Source organism: Leptosomus discolor, chromosome 3, assembly GCF_034619465.1.
Source record: "Leptosomus discolor isolate bLepDis1 chromosome 3, bLepDis1.hap2, whole genome shotgun sequence".
Classification (NCBI taxonomy): domain Eukaryota; kingdom Metazoa; phylum Chordata; class Aves; order Leptosomiformes; family Leptosomidae; genus Leptosomus; species Leptosomus discolor.
In genome coordinates, this window is record NC_141393.1 from 54,863,794 (window position 1) to 54,889,868 (window position 26,075).

A 26,075-nucleotide genomic window follows, 5' to 3' on the forward strand; every position below is an offset into this window, starting at 1 on the left:
TGCACATTGAATCACATTCAAAGATTGGCCATTTTAAGCCATCTTTTTATTATTTTAACCTTTTTTTTTAAAAGCTACAATTAATTTCTGCTGTGCTATTCTGTAATGTTAAATAGATTCAAGACTTGTATTTACAAACCACATGCAATCCTATTTTGGCACATGTAAATTACATGCAAATACATTCTAAATTAGTTTGTTTATCACTCCAGAATTCTAATCCAAAGGTTTTGGTTTTTTAAATTTAGTTTTTATTCTGACATGTTTACAAATGAGTTTGACTCTGGAAAATAACTTAATAAACTCAGGGTTAGCTATGCAATTACAGCAGGCATCTGGGAACCATAAAACCTGGAAAACAATATTTACATCTTTTGTACATCCAAGATTCCACTTTCTTTTCTCCCTTAAATTCATCATTTCAAAATATTGCAGTTTTTTTGTATGAGAACAAACAACAGGAACTCATTTTTATAACCAATGACCTCTCTCTCCAACGAGCAATTCATGGGGTAGCACTGGATAAAATGCACAAAGTAGAAGATTTCATTATAAAAAAAGAAAATGAAAAATAACTGAATTAACATTGATCATGACTTTTCAACAGCATTTCTTATTATTACAGCCAGGCAAAGTCTCCTGTGGGCAGTAAAGCTTTCCTATGTATTATTAGCCCTCTACAGAAAGCTATGAAAAGACACAAATCTGTTTTGTCAAAGGACAGAAGAGCATTTAGTTATAAGAGAAAGTATGGTCATAATCCATTGTGGGGTTAAAGGTGAAGAAAACAGAACTATAACACAAAGCCTTAAGAGAGTAATACTCCTGCAGTTAATTCCTGAACACTGCAGTAGAGCCGCCTGGTTTGTGGGGAGAATACATTCTCAGGGCAACCTGACATCTATACGGTTTATATTTATTAGTAGCAGCACTGTTATATAGCATCTCTATTTGTGCTAGGTACAAACGCACACGGCACCATGGCGCCTGCTTCAGGAGGCATTTGTTGAGATGCCGCAAGTGTCCATGTAGCTAGTGTGAAAGCCAACACTACAGCAGAGGTGACAACCTGTGCCTGGGTGCTGAGGGGCAGAGGGATGGGAATGTCTTGCTTGGCTGTGCTGCTGGCAGTGGTCCAGCCCAGAGCCCAAAGCAGCTGCCCCAGGTACTCAAACTAGACCATTCAAGAAATTTTTCTAGTATATCAAAAGCTATTTTAATGCTTGAATAACAAAATTCAAGCCCATCTGCTGGAGTAAGTGGGTTCAGTTCAGGATCACATGCTAACACAGTATGTGAAGTTGCTCTTGGTGTCAGGTTTGTCAAACCTTTGACAATGACTAGGGGTTTGGTCCAAGTAAGAGGCAACTTAAGTGATCTGGATCAGATCCCAAAGCAAATTTTCAGCAAGTCTAAGTGACTAGATGAGGATTCCTTTTACATCCATCCAGAGGCCCTACACCCTCACAGCCCCTGGGAGGAACAGCAAGCATGAGGGATGAGCACAGGGGATGGCAGCAGCACGGCAGAACATAGCACTGCTCTGAGGCTACCCGGAGGATGGGCAGGAAAATCAGGGTCACTACAGATAATCCTTCCTTCCTTCTGGTAGTCCCCAGAGGATGAGGACAATGGATGCAGCTGTGTAACGGGGCAGGTAACATAATATAAACATCAAGAACAGTACAATCCTCTGCTGTCTCCTAGACTATTTGAACACTTATTTTCATTTTGATCCGTATGGCCCAGCAAGTATGACTTCTGGTTTGTGTTGCCTTCCCCAGGCCCCACTGCAGACCTTATCCCATACTGCCTTGTGCCCCTTCCCCTCCCTTGCCTTGCTCCTCTGCCAGCACTCTCTGTCCTAGCACTCACAGCATCTACGTGGTCCAGTGCAGTGTCCTGTACAGATACCACAGCAACATCAGAAGCAGACCATGGTGTTAAAACAGTATTTCACCTTCCTTTAACCTGCTTTTTAAGGACACTGCAGTAATACTACTGTCTAACAGTACTCACGTTATCTCATTTAGCAGCATCTCAGATAACTCCCTTCAATACTGCACTGAGCTATGTGATGACAAGTCACTTTTCCACCATGGGTTATCCTGCACTTTCAGCCTGAATTCACAAAACCATCACACCTTCCCCATTCAAATCTCCCCTAAAAATTCCTTTGTGCCTTCAACTTTACAAGCTCAAAATAATAATAAAGGCTCCAGGTTATCCTTTGTTACACGTTTCCCATTGACCTTGGGTGACTGCTTTAACAGAAATTGTCCTGCATACCAAAAACACGAGCCCACTGGCAATTCTTAGAAACAAATGAGCTAAGAAAAAGTCCTTTGTGCAGTTCCAGCTCCCCTCTTCCTCAGTCCCATCTGTTGTAATTGTATAATCATCACTGTTTTGCCATTTTCTGTTGCATCAGAGATTGGAGGAAAGGGGTAGCAAGGAGGCACAAGAGTCAAGAAGGCAACAAAGACAGTAGCGGGCAGCTTCTCAAAAATAAAATGCAGTTCTATTAAAATAATCTTTTATTTTTTACATTCTCTTTCAAGGTTTCCTGCCTACGGCCCCTTGCTTTGTCTATTTAAGTCACCAGTTCTTCAGGGGCAGCTTGGTGTCACACAGTGCATCCAGTACAACGACATCCTTGCGGACTGGGATACATGGGTGCTACTAAAATAAAGAAGCATATTTATCTGTATGTGTCCAGCTAGGTTAAAAAAAGTCACAAGGTTCAGGTCCAGGTGCAATTCAGCAGCACTGGAATGGCAGCACCCTAAAGCCAGAGGAAAAAAAAAATCAAACACCAGAGTCAGGGCTTATTTATCTCAGGCATAGCACCCAGACAACATGGCTTGTCAGCATCTGGACCCACGCTGGTGAGTCTGCTGCGACCGGCACAGCTTTGCTATTCAGGTCTCTGCTAGCTCATGCATTTCTGCACTGCACTCCATCTTGTAGTGTCAATACAATCCTCTGCTGTCTTCTAGATTTTAATACACTGATTTTCACTAAGTCTTGTTCAGGTCACTCAGCAGATAGTTAAAAAACCAACCAAACAAAATAGTCCTAAGTGAAGAGACTGTTTCTATTCAGATGCCCTTGCAAATTAAAATTTCATTAAAAAGGAAGAAAGCTTTCCATTCATTCTAAAAGCATCTGATACTCAAGAAAGTGTTGGGGTTTTTTTTTGAGAGAAAAAAACATATTCTTTTAAGTTTTCCTCAAGCTTACGCAAAAAGAGAAGAATCACAATACACCTTTGCACAGAATTGCTCATTTTCACTCTCTCTAAATGAGCCAGATGCTCATTCTGCACATTGTGAAGTAAAACAGAAAGCATTATGTGCAAACATTTACAGCATAAAAAGCCTCGTCACCTGGGATACTTGCTGCTTCTGAAAATTCTGATCAAAGATAAAAACCAAGACAACTCCTTGTAATCAATTATGCACAGATAGTCCTCAGTGTATGTGCAATTCATAAAAATAATACTAAAAACATAATGTAGATTTACATGCAGAAACGAAATATGGACATGGACAGAACACTAATCTTTCGATTGGTATCTTAACTCGACAATCCCAGTTCTTTGAGTGAGCCTCTTGCTAAATAGTCCTTCCTTGAAAAAATTTCCAGCAACCCTTTAGCCGCTCTCACTTACACAAGAAGAGCTGCAGAGACACAGCCCAGGACCGTGTGAAGGTTACAGCAGGCTGCACTCATGGGATCAGCACTACAACAAGCTGGATGCAGGTTTTATTTCTGCGTAGGCAGAGACGATTAACCTCCCCACACATCCAAAAAGCACTCATGGTGCAAAGAAAGCCATTACTTGACAATCTGTTTTTTTTTTTTTAAAAGAGGGACTGCAATACATGTGGCAAGACAGATGCAATGTGTAGCAGGCTGCCTTGCAGAAGTTCCCCTATATCTACACCCCCCTATATGTCCACCAACCAGAGGCAAACTGTAATAATCACCCTCCCACATTATCCACTAAATTGAGAAGGAAGTTGAAGATGTATTCAGGTTTCAGGCATATATGAACACACTATCATCATCATCCTCACCAATACCAAATTCACACTTCGAGGTCTTTTCTATGTCTTTTTCACTCAGCCTTCTAACAGTCAAGTCAAGGAATTCACATTACAATGTCAATCCTTTCATCAACTTTACACCCCTCAAAACCTGTAAAATATTTATATTTCCACATGAAGATTTATTCCTGTTTTGGTCTAGCTGACATCCTTTCGTCACGGGTCTTACACGTTTTCGCCTAGGTGAGCCCCAAAGAGTGTGCAGTGATTTAATGAGCAGATCAATTACTGTTCATAAGAAAAGATACTGTCTCTTTAAAGGTTATTTGAAGGTTGATTGCTATCTTATTGCTTATATCCTGCAAATCTATTCAGCCTTATGAATGAATTTGACCTTTTTATACTTACTGGGGGGTGGGGGGGAACCAGAACAGAAGTTAATTTAGAGCTCTATAATACAACACTTTTTCCCAGAGAAATGAAAGGGCATTCAAATCGATACCTGCACAATAACACTCTGATGAATGTTTGCACCCAATTTTCTCATTTTGCTAACTTGAGATTGGGCGTTTTGAATAGTTCTCAAAGAACATATTCTTTATGTGCTGTGAAGTATGTGGTATTGTGTCTAAACAATGCTAGAGGATAATCATTATAGGAGTATCACTGGGCCTGAAAAGGTCAGTTAGTTAGAAATGTCAGCTTTCAATGCAACTATGCCGGACCTTCCTATGTAAGGATCCAATTAAAGGGACATGCCAAGGTGCATGGAAACATCATGGTGACCCATAATAATAATAAGGTATTGTGGAAAAGCTTGATATTTTTCTTCAAAAGTAATGGATTAGCCTTTAGAATATCTTCTCTGCAGTCTTATTTTGACTTCACAAATATCACTTATTCTACATGTATCCAAAAAAGGTCGTGTTTTTTTAAAACGCAAAGGTGGGGATCAAACAGCCTCACTAAAAGTAAGTATTTTGCAACTAAATGGAAAAAAAAAAATCTGGTTTCATTACTGGATCAAAAAAGTGTCATTTCAATAGATCTCAAAACTGTGATATTTGAGATGGATATAGTTGGTGCTTGGGGAGACAGTTGGGGATAGGTCAGGAGACAGGCAGAAAGACCAGGGTGGACTTACTGTCTTGGGACATGTTGTGAGTGAAGACTGTCTGCCCAGGCAAAAGACGGTGGGAACAGCAACACATTCAGCGAGCATGTAGCATCTCTGCAGTCGTTATTCCGGCAAATGGAGGTGTATAAGTAGGAAGGTACTGATCAGCACAAGTAAATAATTACAAGAAACAATATTACTTTTCCTTATCACAGTGAATGAAAATTCTTACAGCTCTTCAGATACAGTGAAGATGAACAATTGGATACAGTCAAATTTCCTAATTAGCCTCGGGACAGCTGAAACCAACCTAATGACACAAAAAAAAGTCTACATTTTCTGTATGCTTTCTGTTAATGTTAAGTTTCATCAATCTGGAACAAACCTCTTCCTGTAGTTTTAGCATTCAGCTAAGACTGACAACGTGGGAATTTCACTTTGAGCAGAGACTTTATCATATATATATTCTATTGGTAGATAAATTCTTGTAGTGTGGGTTCAAACAAACCATTTGGGGTCTATTGCCTTGCTGAGCAATAGGTGCTCTCCCTCCAAGTTATTTTACATTCTTGTGGGTAAATGGATGGATTAACACCCAGTGTCTTAGTGATACGAGAAGTAGTTTCACTCCTATCCATCACTGAGCATTGAAATACTCAATTATTACTGGAAAGATAAGTAATATTTTTTCACCACCACCTTTCCAAATAAAGCAGCATGTGAAGCTTCACTAAGAAACACCAACAGTAATTACGTTAGGCTGTTTAAAAACTCAGACGCTATCCCTTTACGCCTACTTAGACCAAAATCAATGTACTATTAATTAATAAGGACTAGCAAAAACAGTACCTGAGTTTTAGCAGCAAACAACTTTCTGTCACATTTTATTACTCTGTATCATTTTTACTAATACCTGTCTTAGAGCTTCATGACTTTGAGTTCATATTATTTTCATGCTTCAATTAGAAAGAAGTAGATAGCCAGACTATCCAGGGAGGTAATGGAAAAGTCTTGTAGCAGGGCTTAGTGGTAGAATTTATAGTTAAATGAAACTTTCAGCTATACTATAAAACTTCTCCTTCCTTTACGTAGTTTTACTTGAGGTCTCATAAGCAGTAATATGTAGAAATGCAAAACTTAATCAGCTAAAAAATATAGCAAATCCCACATATCACTTTATGCAATGCCAGGAAAGTAGAAATATATTTTCCTAACCAGAGGAAATTAACTAGGCAACAATCCTGTATCTATAATTTAAAGCAGTAAAATATGTATGGCAGAAACTAAAGCCACCTTAAAAGAATTCAGGGTAGAAGTGTATCACAAATTAATGAAATGGAGACATTTTTAGAGCATGCAGCACTGACAATATTGAAGGGGAGAGAATATTTCACCACATAGATCAGTCTGATAAATACTTTTAAAATCAAGCTTTTTTTCCCTGTTTAATAGTGTAAAATCTTGAATATTAGAGGGAGGCACACACAAAGTCATTAACATTTCTGTTCAAATGTCAGTGCCGCTCTACAGAGATTAGGAATATCTTACTCTGTCCCTGCGTGTAAACCTCTAATGTGGTCAGAGGAAAATCCGAGTCAATCAAAAGGCAGGAATTATGGAGTCAGCCCTTACTTTTTTTCACCTAAAACAGAGCTGAAAGAAACTTAAAATACTTTCTATTCCATGCCGTAGCCAAGCTGGGCACTATGGAATATTCAACTACCCCAGGTTTTTTAAATGCAATCAATTTACTGCTGCCAAGTGTAGTAGGTTTATATACAACTGGGAAACATGCACCTATGGTGCTGATGAATTTCTCCTGACGTTGCACTGATTTCAAGAGAATGTTATTTTAAATTGGCAGTAGAGAGACTGGTAGAGAAGGATAAAGCCCTGAGGAATGCTGAATCAAAGAGAATTTCAAAAGAATTTTCCTGATGGTTCTTGGATAATATCACATGTTAGCTATTTTCAAAGCCAATCGTTTCCAACAGACTTCCATTTATGGTATCAATAATTAAAAAATACTTCAGTGGGAGATGAACTTACCTTACTGAGAAGAGAAATTGGAAAGCTGTATTATTATCGTAAACACAGGAGATGCAAAAAGCTTTGTCTCCATGGAAAAGCTATGGAAACAGGGATATCTTATTTGCAACTACTGAGTGGTTACCACAAAATGTGATGTGATTGTGCGTGTTCAAATCATTACTAGAACACGATCTCTCACAGAAATTAAGAGCCAATCCTCAGCTCCTTTGTGCAGCAACGTCAAATTAAACCACCTGAAAATTTGGTCCTAAAACCCAAAGTCAACTAGAAGAAGTGTTAAGGAAATGTTTTGGATCAAATTCAGAGGTAAAACTAAGTTTAAAGAAAATTTAAATTACCAAAACTTAAATCTCATTATGTCCCAGTCCCTGCCAGCACGTCCCTGCCAGCTACTAATGAATTTTTAACATCTTTCCCCCACCCCACTGCGCACATCAGCTCTGACTCCAGCACCCTGAACCATACAGCACGTTACAGTCTAATTGTAACTCACATGTCAAGGGGCAAGAAGAAAGGAGTGTGGCAAGAGCATTGATAAATTTAACTTAACATTCCTCCAGCTACTCAGCAGTAAGGCAGAGTAGTGAACTCCCCTCCACATTTTACATGGGTGTCAGTTACTTCAAAGGAATATATTTGAGCATGAGGGAGCCTGGCTCGCTCCCAGCTTATGCATCATTTGTGTCTGGCTGTTTCTGGAGACCACAGCAAAGCAAAGACTTCCTCCAGTTTGGGGAGGGTTGTGGAGCTTTCCATAGCTGTTTTCCTAGGGGTGCTGGAACAGGTCAGCTCTGTATGTTGCATACAAAATATGTAGCTGGAGCTGCAGCTTTCACCCTCTACATTTCTTCCATTTTCTTTTTCTTTTTTTTCTTTTTTTCCCATTTTTTTCCAGAGTGCCCTCAGTCCAGGTTACAGATTAATGATCTATACCATTCAGTTTAACGTACAAATGTGCTTTTAAGTCAAGCACCTGTTCAGTGTGCATTGCTGGGTGTTTGGAAGTCACCTGGAGCAAGGCAAGAGGCGGCGGCAGGTCACTCTTGCAGTGTGGGCTCAGCACAGCGTGGGCAGGGTGGGGATTCAGGATATGAGGAACAGGCACTGCTTCCTACCCATTGGTAATTCCTGGGGAATCGTGCAACAGCCACGGCCACAGGGAACAGCGTGACTGCCATGAGGTAATGTTAAGGTTTCTGTGATCCCACAAACTCTCTTTTGAATGTTTTGGCACTTGTGTCTCAACACCTCTTAACTGACAGTAATGGCATTATTCTACCTTGCAATTAATCTCATTAATTGGCTGCTCCGTTTTCGGAAATTTTTTTTAGTGGCACATGGAGAGGATCTGTTGTAATATCAGCAAGCGATTCTTGACTAAACGTACAAAAAGTGGTTCAAGAATTTAACACACACACAAAAGAAAGATGATATTCATTGTGACAGAAGTGTGAATCACAGAGGTCACCTTTGGTTTTGAAGTCCTTTGTCTATTCTTGCAATTAAGCAATAGGGCTTTGGTGGCTGATAGTGCTTGTGAGACACGGAGGACTTTTGTACTATAAATAAGGCTGAGTGACCTCCTCCACAAACAAAGGCTGCCTGCCTGCGGCAAGGTGGAGAACAGGAACAAGTCCCAAAGGATTACCAGCTGCAACTAAACAGCCCAGTCCCTAATTTGAATCAGTAAATTAAGGGATGACAGTGATTATGGCTGATCAGAGCCATCATAAACAATATCATGACTTTGTAAAAGCAGACTGTTGATGTCAGATCTAGGACTCAAAGAATGAAATATTTTAAAGTTGCAGTCTCCAAAGATAAATTAAAGCCTCAAAAATATGATTTATTTTATTTTATTTTTCTATTTGTAGGGCCCAGACTAGACCCTTTAATCCACTGGTTGACATTTTCCAATACTTCTAGGAATTAAGTGCCTAATTTTTTCAGCCTTTTTGAAAAATCTCAGCTTTAGGCTCTTAGGTAAGTTTGGCCTGATCCAGCATCAGGCTTCTTTTGAAAAAGCCTTTACTGAAAGCAAAACTGTAGACACCTAATTATATTATCATGGCACAAATATTTTTTTTTTCCTATGTAGCCAATTATTGCAGATTTCTGGATAAATATCAAAGGGTAAAACTTGCATTTCAGAAAAAAGGCATGTTATGGAAAGCTTTCCCCTCCCCCCCTTATAGTGCAGTATGTCTACCTATGCAGTTATTGAAAGCTATTTTGATCCTTCCAACTAATTGTTGTGTTGATTTAGTAGATTGCTGTATTAAACAGAGATCTGAAGCAATAGCTACTTACTGTGATCACATCTATGCACAAACTCAACTTAGTCAACCCTTTCATGATTCCAGTGAATACAGTGAATACTGTACCTGAAATTATGAGGAAGGTATCATAAATTTGTTTTATAGAAAATCTTCCTATTAAGTTATTCTGGTCCCCAACCCTCTTTTTCTCTTATCAAAAAAGTGTCTGTGGACTTTGGTGCCCTTATCCAAGATCTGCGTGTTTATTATGATTAAGACCTTCAGAGATCTTTTTCTTTTTCCACTAGAAATACAGAATGCTAAAGATATGAAAAATGAAAAATGTGCCATGTTTGTCCTTGAAGTTACAGTCAGAATAGTGACAATGGTTGTATCACACTGTATTGTTGCTTTTATCAGTAAGTGCCCTGAGCATACATTAACATAATTGCAAACTGCATGAAAAGTGAACATGCAAAAATGTGATGCAATTGCCAATAGCCTCGAACATCTGTCCCAACAAAGTGTTCCTCCTCCTTATTTTAATTCTTATTATTTTAACAAGGTTAGTGAAGGAGAAACCGTGTCACAGATGATATCTACATTTAGAGTGTCAGAACAATTATTGATGCAAAATTGTTATCCAAGCAAATGTGTGTCATATTTTGTTCACTTCCCATAACACCTGTTCATTTCGTTAACACATTATTCCCAGTTAGAGCCAGAACTCATTAGTCCCAGTTAAAGCCAACCTGAAAGCTTAATACGTACATACATCTGAAAAATTTAAAAAAGTAACACCATTCAAGCACAGTGTACATCTGAAGCTGGTGGGCAGCAAACTTCTGTAGCAGCTAATGGAAAGAAACTGAGCCAGAAAAATAGCAATAAATTAAAAGCCACTCAGCCTTAAGAGCTGAGATCAAAGAGGCACACTATTCAAATGACCTGCATTTCAATCACAGTGCTGAGACCTTCAAAACTCACCGTGCCAAAGAGCCCAACACTTTCCCAACATAACACGTTTTGGTTTCTCTCCTCAATAGGCAAATGACAAAAGTCATTATGAAGCAGATCATTTAAAGCATTTGAATTTTAATTAAATATTTTCTGACCTACTCCAGACGTAAGCCTGGACTTCCGGTCTCCCACCACATGCACAGAGGGCCACTATCTCCTTACTCCCCGAACTGCTCATGTTTGCCACCATGGAAAGTCAAACTTGCATTTCTGTGATACTTCAACACACATTGTGAATTCGAGGGCATCTGCCCTGCAGACATACCGCTAACTGTAACCCCAGGAGGCTTAAAGAAATATCAGCACTCAAATTCATAGAGTAAAGGTCTGAAGAGGCAGCTCTGTGAACGGATAACTGCCCGGGGCTTTGCCAAGCACAATATAGCTGTCACTTGTTATTACGTGAAAGATTTTCTGGGGAACAGTGTTTTTCATTTTGCATGTCAGAGACGGAGGAAAAACACATTTAGACAACCATCTCTTTAAGAAAGGAGAAGAGAGCCATGCGGCAGAGCTCACTTACCAGGGCTGGTTATTGTCAGGAGGTCAAGCCGACGTTGCTGCTGAAAAACAAATTATAAAAGGAATTGTTAAAAGGGGACTAATTTTAGTGGGTCAGCTTAGACCTGCAAAGTAAGTGTTCTGACATTTATAGCAGAATTAATTACAAGTTACATGGCTCACAGTAACTCTTTTGGATGGGATCCACACGTATTTTATGAGCAAAAAAAAAACAAACCCAAACCCCTTGCTCAGTCCTTTTAATGTGTTTTTATTTGCACTTATAAAGTGTTACTATTTCTTTTTTGGAACATATACTTGAAATGGATAGCTAGAAGCACAGATGGACCGATATATTTATAAAATGATTTCTGATTCCACAGGGAAGAAGACAAGGAACCAAGACAAGAAACTTTAAGTTCTTTATTCGTATCAATCACTGACTCATACCCTGTATGTGATCAAACACAATTATATTGCCTTGGGGTGAACCTTTCAAAGACATGTAAGAGGATCTAGACAAACTCCAGACTGATAAAAGGAAAGCTTCTTTTCATGCTGAGTGCAGTCAGCCCATGGATCTCATTGCCACCAGGTATCCCTCACCCCAAAAGCTTGCCACACTTGATCATCACCAGATATTTGTACAGATAGCAAAACACAAGGAGTTATTATGGCAAATAATCAAGTTTAAACAAAAAAGTGATTTCTGGAAGTACTGCAAACATTCACAGAGCAAATCAACTTGTACTACAAAAAGGTTAGGAAAATGTTGTGCCTGGAACAAGCTATCCCACCCGTGCCTTGTGATGGTGGGGTACATCTGAGGTTCACTTTCCTCTGTAACATGTAGCCAAGGCTGTTGCCTGTTCCATGTTCCCAGTCTTAGGTGATCTGACTACCATTGCCTCTCTGTAGCCAGCCACTGAAATCCATGTGCACCTGGACCATTATCGCCCTTTTCCACCTTTCTGTGGGCTGCAAGCTTTCCATCACCAGCAGTCCTTTCCCTGTCTCACAGGCAAACTGCTACTGCCTCTTCTTCATAGCACTTTCTAACTTACTGTCTTCTCCCTCACTTTGCCCAATGTTAGTGTGTCTAGCTGGCATTGAAGATTATACTGTCCAGTTTAATTTCTCTCTCCTAATTTGCTCAATAATGTCTGTGTTACTTTCATTTATTGTCAGCCCTATTGATCTTTTTCTAATCTAATTCTCATCACTGCATTCACTGTATTCCCTGGGTGACAGCTGAAAGTCCTTGTGGAGGAAACATTGACTTGGTATTCCCTACCGTGAACGCTCTTCCTTAGAAATCATGACTGATGAAACTCCTTTCCAAACTCATCATTTCTCTATAAGTAAAGCTTCACTGGCTAAAGTGTATGGACACAGTTGATCATTCACTGAATATACTTGATCTATACGCCTAACAGTGAATGTGGCCTGCTGGGAAGCTGAGTGAGGTGTCAGGCTGAAAAAAACACATTTTCTGAAAATTTCATAGGATCATTCAGGTTGGAAGAGACATTTGAGATCATCGAGTCCAACCATCAACCCTACTCTACCAAGTACACTGCTAAACCATATCTCCAAGCCCCACAGCTAAATGACCTTTAAACACATTAAGGGATGGTGACTCAACCACCTCCCTGGGCAGCCTATTCCAATGCCTGACGTTCCAATTTCCTGGCCTTCAGTACCTTAACTCTTGTACGACACAAATCACATCTGTGAGAAAATTCATTCCTGTCTGTTTTCATAGGTACTCCTTGTTCTCTTAACTCTGATAAGTCATTCTGAGTATAACCTTAGCAGTGTGCTTGATCACACTTGTTTTATTATAAAATACTAAGGCCAGACTATGCCAAGCCTTTTGCCAGCTCTGGTAGGGTAACAGTAAAAAGGAGCAGAAGACCCTGCCTTCTGTCGCCTCCACAAGAACCATTCAGAAATGCTGTTCCTACTCTGCTGGGGTCTACTCACCTCACACTCTTTTCCCAGTTTTGCAATAAAGCAAAGTAAGCAGTAGTGTAGGCAAAGGACCCACCTCCCCAGTGGGAGGCATAAGATGAAACATCTCCTAATGAACTAAATTTTATAGAGATTGTGTGCCTTAATCCTGATTCATATGTACAAAACTATGACATGCCAGGGCTTAGCACCCACTGGGCCAAAAGCTTTGCTTACATTTCTCAGCACAACTGGAACTCCAAATGCTGTATATCTAATGAACAGCTAGAGCAGAAAATATATACCCAAAGCCTATACTCTGTGAAAGCTTCTCTACTGGGAAAAAAGGTGGAATACAAATATCCTGCATCAAAGAAGGCTGCAAAATTCAGAGATTTGGAATAAAGAAAGGCATGTAGCCCACCTGGCCCCTAGTCCTGACTTGAGTCTATTAACTAGAGTAAAAATAAATATTACATAAAAATAGCTTAACTTGATACTGCAGGAAAACAAAAGCATATAGAATAGGCTAAATAAAATGGGAAATAAAATTAGATTATTACAAGTCAAATGTTCAGTTTGTAACTTTTTTCCCTGTTTGGACGCTGCCTTCAAGCTGGCCTTGGAAAAAACAAATTAACTCTAGATCCAAGAAATCTTTGTGTATGTGTTGAACTTCAAGCTCAAGTTATTTCTCTGACTCCAAGTGGAGCAGCACTGATCTTTTCCATCTAACACCTAACTGCTGCAAGGGATTTGAAATGCCACGAGTTTCTTGGCACTGGCTCCACCCAAATGCTACGGGCTGGAGCACAGTGGTTACTGCCTGCCTGCTGTGCTGAGAGAGAAAAAATTGCTCTGCTCTGACCTTCAGTGGACCTTGAAGAGGGTTCTCTAGTTTAGCTTGGGAAGGGAAGTTTGTGCACTCTCATCCAAACTCTGGAGAGGAGGAAACAGCAAAGTGCATTCTGGAACCCTGTATCTAAACATGCAAAACTGCACTAATTATGGATCCAATCACTTTCTGGAAATTCAAGCCTGCTCTCACATCTCAGGGCTAGCTCTCTGCCATTTCCAGGGCTCAGCTGGATGCAAGCAGTCTAGCAACTAGACGGATTTTTTTTAAAAAAATACACATTTATGAGTAGCTATAAAAGCAGCAGAATTTGAATTTAAAGAGAGAGACATTACAAGTGTCACAAAGATTAATAAAATAATTGCATCAGAAGTATCATGGCTGTGGGGCTTTATATATTTGCTTCTCCCTTCAGTACTGAAAGATGCAAATTGCAGCTGTTGTCCTCCTCCAGCATGATCACCCTCTCCCTGTTTTGACAGATTTCATGAAAGACTCATCTCACAAGATGTCTGGCTTTTTTTGTTCTGCCTCTAGCAACTTTCCACTTCTCAAACACTTGCCCCTGCAGAGATGCTTGGGACTATCCCAGTCATCAGGCAACCTACTGTCCCAAGAATTACTTACAACCTCAGCACTGAAAAGTAACGACTATCGTCCCTGGTCGGGCAAGAGGTGACAGTTTCCCATATTGCTAAGCCTGGATTTCACCTACATTGGCAAAAAGGCATTCCATGAGAAACACTAAAATGATTTCTGTAGCATCAGCCATAATTCACAAGATGCAAATAGCAAGATTCTCTGTATCACCACAGTATCTCTATTGTTATAATCCTGTCCTACCCTTAAGGGGCAGCATCCTCATTTTCACTTTGCTGGCTATTTGAAAGCCGAAAGGCAGGAAGAGGCCACTGGTGATTCATACTGGGTTCCCATCTTGTGTAGTTTTCTATCGTTGGTACTACCCAGAGGCACAGTCCCTACATTGCTTTAGGGCTCTGCAGCAAACCTGCAGCAGACTGTGTTCATTTCCACAAAATTAACAAAATCCTTAATTAATGCAATAAGCACTGATGAGTAATAAATCATATTAAAATGCAAGGAAGGCAAATTTTTAATAAATTAAGCATTGATTCACTCAATAAATATTAATCTACTAAGCATCAAGAATTCATTACATTTTAGAAAACCAGTTGAAATACCTCAACGGTGAGCTGATCTGAATTGTGCAGCATGGTCCCTGTTGACCCATAATATACACTTATTTTTAACTAATTCCTTAATTTATCAAGTTAAACTACTTGCCTGAAAGTGAGTCTGGATTATTATTCCATTGCAATACACAATTTTCTCTACACAGATTCTAACTCGCCCCTCAGATCGTTTCCTAAATTTTTCTTAGTAATTCCCTTTCTGAGTACCTCCTTTCTCTTCCTTGATGTTAGTGGTCCTTAAAATATTTGCTGACTGATGTAATTTAATTTTCACCTCAATTAACTCAGTGAGAGTTGCAAAACTAGAAAAAAATTGTAGGGGGGTGTAAATTAACTCATTCGTTTAAGTTTAGCTTATCTGTGAGATGTTCTTTCACACTTTGCTCTCTGCAGAGTTCCTCCAACCTTTTATATAGATGTGGGATGTGCTGCACTTGCTTTGACTCTTATCTACAGATTAGCAAAAGAGAAGGAAAAAAAGCCAGATGCAAAGATGCCCCACGAGACTGATACGGAGCTGTTTCTGTAGCAACCGATGATTTTCTTCTCATGGAAGAATAAGCCTAGTCATATCTAATTCTGAATGTATCTGGGCCTCACTTGCTAGCCAAAGCTGTGTCAAGTATAAAGTCAATATAGTCAGAAAGAGTGATAAAAAAAAGCAATTATAAAGTCATCTTCCTACTCCTACTCTCCTCCTCCAGCAAGGATCCAAAAGATATCCTTACCCCTGCCTTCTGTCCCAGCACAAGCCCCCAACACCCAGCAGAGCTGGTAAGCAGAGACAGAGGTGGCAGCCAGACACCCAGATATTGCACACATGAGGCTGCTGTGCTGGAAGCTCCTTCAGCAGTCTCGTGCACCCACATTCCAGGAGACAGTGTGCTCTGGCAGGGGTTTCTGTAGACCTCAAGGGCATCTATACCTGCTTTGCTCTGAGTCTCCATGTAAAAATCCTGAACCCAGAGCTGAGATCAACGTCAGTTGTTCGGTTGGTGTCATTTCAATGCCTGCATTCTGAACCTATGAGCCCAAAGGCAGCCTGCCCATCTCACTAACCTCTCCTGCCATAGTCCACCCACACAAAGCTGGAATTGACTCTCTAGGACCACAGGAGGACTTTGTCTTCCTAAATGTATTTTACCCAGCCTGGTCTCTGCTATTGATCTCTTCCATCTAATTTTAATGTGGTTTGAACAGGTGTCTCTACCTACCACCTTCAATATACTATGTGGTTCAGAGGGTTTAGAATTGAAATCAGGTGCATGATTTTTTTTTTTTTTTTCCCTGGAAGCTTTGGTGTAAATTCTTACTAATTTTGCCTTTTCTTTTTAACTTCTAAATTGGTGCTTCTTTTCTATAAACTGACTGTGTTGACATAAGAGTAATTGAAACCACTGCATATTCTCACAAAATAAAGATGAATATATATTGAAGGGTGAATTTCACATTTGTATGGCCCTTATTATTGCCACACTGTAATGTCAATGCTTTTGAAAGCCATCTTCTAACATTATATCATGGATGAACTCTAAAGTTCAGAAAAAGATCAAAGAGATCCCAAGTGTACAACTTGGCATGGTATGCATGGCACAACATGGCTGCCCACAAGTACCACCATAAGACTCCTTGGTTTTGCACTGAAGGGATTTGCAGTAGAGGGGATGGAGGAGGGTGAAGGTGCGGAGAGGGAGAGGTTAAAGGCTGTGTCCTATCCTTTCACATTGCTACCTGGTGGGTGACAAGCTGTGCACCTTGCTGTGTTCTGCTCCCATGCAAAAGATGCTTCTATTATAGAGGAGCGTAAACCTTCTTTTAGTTGTTTGTTGTTGGACAGTTAAAGAAATATTCAGGGCTAATCAACATCTGGAAAAACTTTCTAATGAAGGCTTAGGAGCAGTCAACATCGTTTTACCAAGGGGAAGTGTAGTGGTTTGGCCCTGGCCAGATGCCAGGTGCCCACCAAAGCCACTCTATCACTCTCACCCCCTCAGCTGGACAGGGGGGAGAAAATATAACAACAGGCACGTGGGTCAGATAAAGACAGTTTAATGAAGCAAATAGCCATGTGCGGAAGCAAAAGCAAAACAAAAGATCTTATCCTCTACTTCCCATCAGCAGGCGATGTCCAGCCACTTTCTGGAAAGTAGGGCTCCGATATGCGCAGCAGTTGCTCCGGATGACAAACGCGAAACAAAAGTCCTTCCCTTCTTCCTGTTTTCCCCAGCTTATATTGCTGAGCAGACGTCATGTGGTATGGAATATCCCTTTGGTCAGTTTGGGTCAGCTGTCCTGGCGATATCCCCTCCCAAGTTTTTACCCACCCCCAGCCTACTGGCGAAATGTTGGGGATGCAGCCTTGGTGCTGTGTGAGCCCTACTCAGCAGTAGTCAAAACACTGGTGTGTTATCTAGCTACCACAGCACAGCATGGTGAGGGCTGCATCTCAGGCAGACCTATTACAGGAAGTCATGTTTGACCAACCTGATAGCCTTTTATAAAGACATAATCAGGTGGATAGATGGTGGTAGTGCAGTGGATGTGGTTTATCTTGATTTCAGTAAAGCATCTGACACGGTCTCCCACAGCATTCTCGCAGCTAAACTGGGGAAGTGTGGTCTGGATGATCAGGTAGTGAGGTGGATTCTGAACTGGTTGAAGGAAAGAAGTCAGAGAGTTGTGGTCAAGGGGACAGAATCTAGTTGGAGGCCTGTATCTAGTAGAGTCCCTCAGGGGTCGGTACTGGGACCAGTACGATTCAATATATTCATCAGCTACCTGGATGAGGGAACAGAGTGCACTGTCAGCAAGTTTGCTGATGACACAAAACTGGGAGGAGTGGCTGACACACCAGAAGGCTGTGCTGCCATTCAGAGAGACATGGACAGGCTGGAGAGCTGGGTGGGGAGAAATTTAATGAAGTACAACAAGGGCGAGTGTTGAGTCTTGCATCTGGGAAAGAACGACCCCATGTACCAGTGTAGGTTGGGGACTGACCTGTTAGAGAGCAGCGTAGGGGAAAGGGACCTGGGGGTCCTGGTGGACAGCAGGATGACCATGAGCCAGCACGTGCCCTCGTGGCCAAGAAGGCCAATGGCATCCTGGGGTGTATTAGAAGGGGTGTGGTCAGTAGATCAAGAGAAGTTTTCTTCCCCCTCTACTCTGCCCTGGTGAGACCGCATCTGGAATATTGTGTCCAGTTCTGGGCCCCTCAGTTCAAGAAGGACAGGGAACTGCTGGAAAGAGTCCAGCGCAGAGCCACAAAGGTGATTAAGGGGGTGGAACATTTCCCTTATGATGAAAGGCTGAGGGAGCTGGATCTCTTCAGCTCAGAGAAGAGGAGATTAAGAGGTGACCTCATTAATGTTTAGAAATACATAAAGGGTGAGTGTCAGGAGGATGGAGCCGGGCTCGGTGATGGCTAATGACAGGACAAAGGGCAATGGGTGGAAGCTGGAGCATAGGAGGCTCCACAAAAACATAAGGAAAAACTTTTTCACTGTGAGGGTGACAGAGCACTGGAACAGGCTGCCCAGAGAGATTGTGGAGTCTCCTTCTCTGGAGGTATTCAAAGCCTGCCTGGATGCATTCCTCTGTGACCTACTCTAGGTGGTCCTGCTCTGGCAGGGGGGTTGGACAGGATGATCTCCAGAGGTCCCTTCCAACCCCTAACATTCTGTGATTCTATGTGATTCTTAGATAAAGGAGGGTGTCAGAAAAAAAGTAAATATAACTCAGTGAGCATTTCACATCTGTATAGTTTCTCAAATGCAAGATTCACCACTTGTACCCTCCTTCCCTTCAGAGTGCAAGACTTATCACTAAAGAGAAACTCTCAATTTAAGTAATGACCCCAATAAGCTACTAATTCAAATCCTGTTAAAAAGGATAATTTGATGATTTAAAGATTCTTTTTTTTTTTTTTCAATCACATTATGCCAAGCAATAATCTTTTCTTTCCATCCTGAAATCACAGGCTTTTGTTCATATAATGAAGTGCGATCTCACATATTGTACTTTATGATTAGCTGCTAAAGTTTCCTGGTATAATGATAAAATGAACCAGTCAGCTTGTTGACATTTGACTGGGATTTTAGTAAATTGCATCTGCTGTAGTCTACTCTGTGGAATCAATTATTGATAATATAGGTGTGGGAGAACATTTATAAAGTGGTTTGGGATATGTTATCACTCACACTAAGAGCTATAATGAGCATTATAAACCATTTTAACAGTGACCTCTACAGACATTTGATCATTGCAATATTTGGTAACTCAATCTTGTGTTAGAATCAAAACCAAGTCCAAATGATGAAAGGCAGCGCCAAACCATTAAGCTATTTTATTTATCCTTCCAGCTTACATATTCTTCTACTTAATATCTGACGCCTGCTTATTTCTTTCCCGAAACCTAAGTGCCAAAGGTACATGGTACTTTCTTATTTTTCAGAAACACTGTCAAACAAGTAGCTAAGACCTCTCCTTCTCCCACCTTCGAATATTTATCTCAAGAACACAACACTCATGCATAATGTTTTAGAGTCCTGTTGTGCTCAAAAGCTATTTAGAAAGAACAGTAGTACAATGAAGGTTAAAGAAAGATTGAAAAACCGTGCAAGGTATCTTTGGGCACACTTACACTCTGTAATACCTATGGCAGTAATAGTAGGTCACAGCCCCAAAGCCTTGGTGAGCAGATTACTACCAAAAGCAGTAGATCTCTGGCCAAAGCAACAGCCATGGGAGCCTGAGCAACCTGAGCAGCTATGCAGCAGAGGCCATTTGCAATGTACATGACCGGTTTTATTGGTCACACAAATGCACAGTCTGTTCCACATATTCTTGAGTGAAAACCACTGGTGCTTTATCTATAGGTTGCCTTATTTACATATAAAGCACTCATAAAGATAATATCCAGACTCTTAGTAAAGAACTAGGAACCAAAATAAAAGCCCATCAGTTCACTATAAATATTTACAATCACAACAAAAAGTTGTTAAGACTATCTTATCTCTGAAAGGATGGAGAGGAGGAACAAACTGCTTTGGAATGAACAGAACCTTAACTTTGCAAATAACGTTGCCTTAACATTTTGACTCAGGTGATGGAGGAACCAACGAGGAGAGATGCACTGCTAGATCTCATACTAACAAACAAAGAAGGACTAGTCGGGGATGTGAATGTTGGGGGGAACCTTGGCTGTAGTGACCACGAGATGGTGGAGTTCAGAATCCTGAGTGGACAAAGCAGGGCAATAAGTATTATTGCAACCCTGGACTTCAAGAAAGCTAACTTTAGCAACGTCAAAGACCTACTCAGAGTAATCCCAAGGGGTAGTGTTCTAGAAGGTTTGGGGGCCCAAGAGAGCTGGTTGCTATTCAAGCACCACTTCCTCCAAGCCCAAAACCAATGCATCCCTACAAGGAAGAAATCAAGCAAAGGAGGCAGAAGGCCTCCTTGGATGAGCAAGGAGCTCCTGGAAAATCTCAAAGGGAACAAGAAGGCTTACAATGTGTGGAAAAAGGGACTGGACAGTTGGGAGGAATATAGGAAAATCGTCAGAGCATGCAGGGATGCAATGAGGAAGGCTAAAGCCCATTTGGAATTAAGTCTGGCTAGGGACGTCAAAGACAATAAGAATGGATTCTTCAAATACATCAGTAGCAATAGGAAGACCAGGGAAAATGTGGGCCCCCTGATGAACAAGGCAGGTGCCCTGGTGATGGAGGATATGGAGAAGGCAGAGTTACTGAATGCCTTCTTCACCTCAGTCCTTACTGCTAAGGCTGGTCCTCAGGAATCCCAGACCTTGGAAGTAGAAGAGGAAGTCTGGAGGAAGGAAGACTTCCCCTCGGTCAAGGAGGATTGGGTTAGGAATCTCTTAGCTGGACTGGACATTCACAAGTCCATGGGACCCGAAGGGATGCACCTTCAATTGCTGAAGGAGCTGGCAGACACTATTGCTAAGCCACTCTCCGTCATCTTTGACAGGTCATGGAGGACAGGAGAGTTGCCTGAGGACTGGAGGAGAACCAGTGTTACTCCAGTCTTCAAAAAGGGCAAAAAGGAGGATCTAGGGAACTACAGACCAGTCAGCCTCAGCTCCATCCCTGGAAAGGTGATGGAACAGCTCATCGTGGCTGTTGTCTCTAAACAGGTGGAGGAAAAGAAGATTATCAGGAGTAGTCAGCACGGATTCACCCGGGGGAAATCAAGCCCGAGCAACCTGATAGCCTTCTGTGATAGCATGACTGGCTGGGTGGACGAGAGGAAAGCAGTGGATGTTGTCTACCTTGACTTTAGCAAAGCTTTTGACACTGTCTCCCACCACATCCTCATAGGTAAGCTTAGGAAGTGTGGGATAGATGAGTGGACAGTGAGGTGGATTGACAGCTGGCTGAAGGACAGAGCTCAGAGGGTTGTGATCAGTGGTGCTGAATCTGGTTGGAGGCCTGTGACTAGCAGTGTTCCCCAGGGGTCAGTACTGGGTCCGGTCCTGTTCAACTTACTCATCAACGCCAAGACTGGGAGGAGTGACTGACAAGCCAGAAGGCTGTGCTGCCATTCAGTAAGACCTGGACAGGCTGGAGAGCTGGGCAGAGAGGAACCTGATGAGGTTCAACAAGGGCAAGTGTAAGCTCCTGCACTTGGGGAGGAATAACCCCACACACTAGTACAGGCTGGGGGTCGACCTGCTGGAGAGCAGCTCTGCAGAGAAGGACCTGGGAGTCCTGGTGGACAGAAAGTTGACCATGAGTCAGCAATGTGCTCTTCTGGCCAAGAAGGCCAATGGTGTCCTGGGGTGCATTAAGAAGAGTGTATCCAGCAGATCAAGGGAGGTTATTCTCCCCCTCTACTCAGAACTGGTGAGGCTGTATCTGGAGTGCTGTGTCCAGTTCTGGGCCCTCCAGTTCAAGAGGGAAAGGGAACTAGTGGAGAGAGTCCAGTGGAGGGCTACAAAGATGATGAGGGGATTGGAGCATCTCTCCTATGAGGAAAAGCTGAGAGACCTGGGGGTCTTTAGCCTGGAGAAGAGAAGACTGAGAGGGGACATTATCAACAGTTATAAATATCTAAAGGGCAGGTGTCAAGAGGATGGGGCCAGGCTCTTTTCAGCGGTTCCCAGCAACAGGACAAGGGGCAACGGGCAAAAACTGCAGCACAGGAAGTTCTGCCTGAACATGAGGGAAAACTTCTTTACATTAAGGGTGGCAGAGCACTGGAACAGGCTGCCCAGGGTGGTTGCGGAGTCTCCTTCCCTGGACATATTCAAAACCCACCTGGATGCAGTCCTGTGCAACCTGCTCTAGGTGAACCTCCTTTAGCAGGGAGGCTGGACTAGATGATCTCCAGACGTCCCTTCCAACCCTTAGTGTTCAGTGATTCTGTTCTGTGATTTGCCAATGAGAGTTATGATGACAGGAAGCCGCTTAGGTTTTCTGTCCTTCGGCAGTTGTAAAATAACAAGCATCCTTATGCACCTCAGTGAAGCAACACAAAGGTAGATTCACAGCAACTTTATGGTTTGATGATGTATTCTATGCATATACAGTGCATCTTCTCAGATATGCATGTAAAAGGACATCCTTGATTAGTTAATAGCAGTCTCTTCTTAACCCAAGTTAACGTGTGGCAAGCAAATCTAATCAACTTTATTGAACCCAATGGGCAAACTTGACTTAGAGCTCCCAATTTCATAGGCTTCTGTCCTCCTTGTTAATTCAGGCCTGAAATGCTGAGATAAATTAATGCACAGATAGCCAGTGCTTTAGTCACTTGGCAGCCTGTGTAGGGTATGTGCATATAGAGAGTACATACACTAACACTGGTATTTCTGAACAGTAAAGACTGGGGAAAAAAAATGGATGACATAGCCAATACCTTGTCTATGCTTTGTTCTGCTCTTCCCCAAAAGCTTTGGGCCTACAAGAAATGAAGGAAGAGAATAAGGGCCATTTCTCCATGGTCTGACCCCACATCCAGGTTGGAATCAAACCTCTTTGTAGTTCCATTAACAAAAAGGTGGCGGTTGCTATGTGCAGGTTTTAAATAAAGCATAGGTACTTACACAGCAAGGGTTTGGGATCTACTCATTCCACAATTTAATTTAGTATTTTAAAGGGTTTGTTTTGGTAACAAACCACCATGCAGGTTTTTCATCGTTTGGTGCATTATTATGTAAATTGCAGAGCTGTGGTTATAATCCTGTGCTTGTGACATCAACTACTTAATGCCTATAGAGATTACTGTAATGCCACAAACAGCGGATTATGTCTTAAAGTACATAGTAAGCAGTAGGAGCTAATAAACTCTTCTCTTTAAATTTTATTTATTTTGAAAAAAAGAGTAAACAAGGGCAGGAAAACTATACAGATCACAGACAGTGCCATTAACAACCAAAATCCATACATGATGCAGATCACTTTAAGCACTGCACAGCCATTCTTTAGTTGTGAATTCCTGTCTTATGTTAAATCTTAAGAAGGAAAGGAGCAGCATTAATGAAAGAAATTATGAACTTTGAAACACCATCATCTGCTGTGGGGAAAGGGCGGGGTAAGCAACAGTGTTCAATGAATGTTTAATTAGAAACAAAGCATATCTACCTGTACCAGTAATGGGATATTGACTAACTAGCCATTGTTTATGGGCTGGTTTAGATAACAGACAAGACAGATTAACCCCAAACATATGCAATTTTGAAACTAAACAGGCAGTTGTAGGAGCCTGTGATCACACAATAAGGGAGGCACAAATACAAAGGTTTACGTCCCTGCTCTGCCTCATCTGGATCTTGTGATTGAACTTCAGCTGCTTACATCCAGCTATGGGTGCTCTGACCAGCAGATCATTTCTCCCAAACCTTCTTTCTTTGTGTATGTCTAAATAAATATTTATTGAAACTGGGGCTTAAGTTTCAATGTGTACATCCAACCTGAATAATTTAGCTACCAGCTAGTAGCAGTTTTCCTACTCTCCATGTCAACAAATACTAAATTTAACAGTCATCATGACAGATTAGCCAGCACACTGATGGTGAGAAGGCTGACTTGGGTTCAAAGAAAATACTGTTTTGAAAAAAAATGTAATTCTATGAAAAGAGAAAAAAACCACCTAGAACTCTAAGGGAGTTACTGGGAAGTTTTCTGAAACATGAGAAATATTCACTAGAAGAGCCCTTCTTTGTAAGAATTTAAATACCTTCTTGTTTGGGGAGCAGCATGTGTTTGCACTCAATTTGGCTGCTGCTCTGTATTAGAATTCTGCTCAGGGCAGCACTTAACTGGAAAACAAAGTCCTGAATTACAGCACTGACACGATCCACTTCCTAATACACCTGAGCCCAGTCAAAAAAAACACATCTTTGATAAACTTTTAAGAAACAGCACTCATGTGGTTTCACACCATAAGGACAGCAATACAAATGGAAGGAAGAAAAAGACACATAAAAGATGCAACATGAGTAAATTCCTTCTGAATATATAATTTCCCCAAAATGATTGCATTTTCATGCATAAATCTTAGGAATTACGTGTTAGAAAGTCCCTGTGATTCAGCAACAGAGTGAAAATAAATGTGAGAGAACTTCTATAGTTTCCGTTTTTCACTGACTCCCTAGGGCCTAAATCCCTTGCCCTCCCAGAGCTGCCTGCCTTTACTTCTGATTTTGTGGGAATTATCCGGTTGCGTTTATCTCAGGTGTTATTTTTCTCTTAAGTTGTTAGAATTTGCCTGAGATGCAGGCGAGCTGTGTGAGAACACAGCACAGCAATTTCCAGATCATAGTTCCAATGGTTGAAGGTATTCTGCAAACACTCAAAATATATTCCCTTTCCACTCAAAGATGGCATCATTTAAAGGCAACTGAATGACCCATATACAACGGTAACACATGCCATTTTATTTAGCAGAAAGCCTCAATAATAGGTTGTATTTCTAGTATCTCACATTCGAACATCTCAGAAACTTAAACATTCAACAGAGTATATTTCAGCTCAACAAGCAAACCAAACTTTTTGTCTGTAAGCCCAAGTAGCTTGGCTTTCTGTATTACACAAAGCAGAGTGGGAGAACTTTATGACTGCAAAATAGTGTATATGCAATCTATAGGCTATATCATCTCCAAAATCCTTCTGTAGTGATTTCTATTTGCGCCATCACCATTCAGTGTCAAAGGTAGCAGTGTCACACCTACAGCTCCATGCATCCAAGCATTCAAAATTCAGAGCTTATTCTGTTTTGAAAGTTAGTTTTGCACTTACCGTTACTATAATTGTATATATGCACATACATAAAAATATTGCATATATGTATATACAATCACAGATACGTACAAACATTCAGGCATGTATATGCAGGTGTGTGTATATATTGAGGTGTGTCTGCATTGTACAGAGAGCAGTAAATGTTTATAAAACAGGCCACTTACAGACAAGGAAGCAATATAGACTATGTATTGCAGATACAGAAGAAAAACCTAGGAAATACTTGAAATTATCACACCAATCCAAGACCAAGCTAGCTCCAAGTTCTGCTCTGGCTGTCGAGGCACTATTACAGCCAAAGACTTTTCTGCTATAGGGACAGGCAGGAGGGAAGGGGGAAATAACTGTGTGTCTTCACATTTAATTTAGGAGGATTACTTTATCTGAAAATCTTTCCCCCATACTGTGCAAAGTTCCTTGTTTACTGTATATAAATCAAGACAATGTTATCAAAATAATAGTCAAAAGTTAAATTAGAATCTAGTATGTATGGACAAATATATAAATTTTTACGTCCGACTACTGTGGTCTCATCTAATTTCAAGCTTTTAATCTAATTTCAGTTTGATTCTGTTTCCTATCACAATCCATGGCAGTGAGTTAGTTTTTCTGTTGCTCAAAAAAATCATTTTTTTTTTACCAAACCAGACCACTGCTTGTCATATTCACTTAACAAATGATTCAGAGCATCCTAGTCTTCATTATTCTAAAAACTACATATTTAATCACAGCCTGTGAAAACCCTGTCTGGAGAAGTCAAATGGCAGCAATGAGCATGAGCAATCCC

At 41.1% G+C, this 26,075-nt stretch overlaps 1 protein-coding gene across 1 annotated transcript in view; it reads right to left on the reverse strand.

Annotated features, from left to right (window-relative positions):
• Positions 1 to 26,075, reverse strand: part of LOC104345166 (BEN domain-containing protein 5) — a 628,288-nt gene that overhangs the window by 84,860 nt on the left and 517,353 nt on the right. The window contains exon 6 of the mRNA XM_086462164.1: positions 11,023 to 11,062. Coding sequence (XP_086318290.1) covers positions 11,023 to 11,062 — 40 coding nt within the window. The remainder of the gene's footprint in view (positions 1 to 11,022; positions 11,063 to 26,075) is intronic.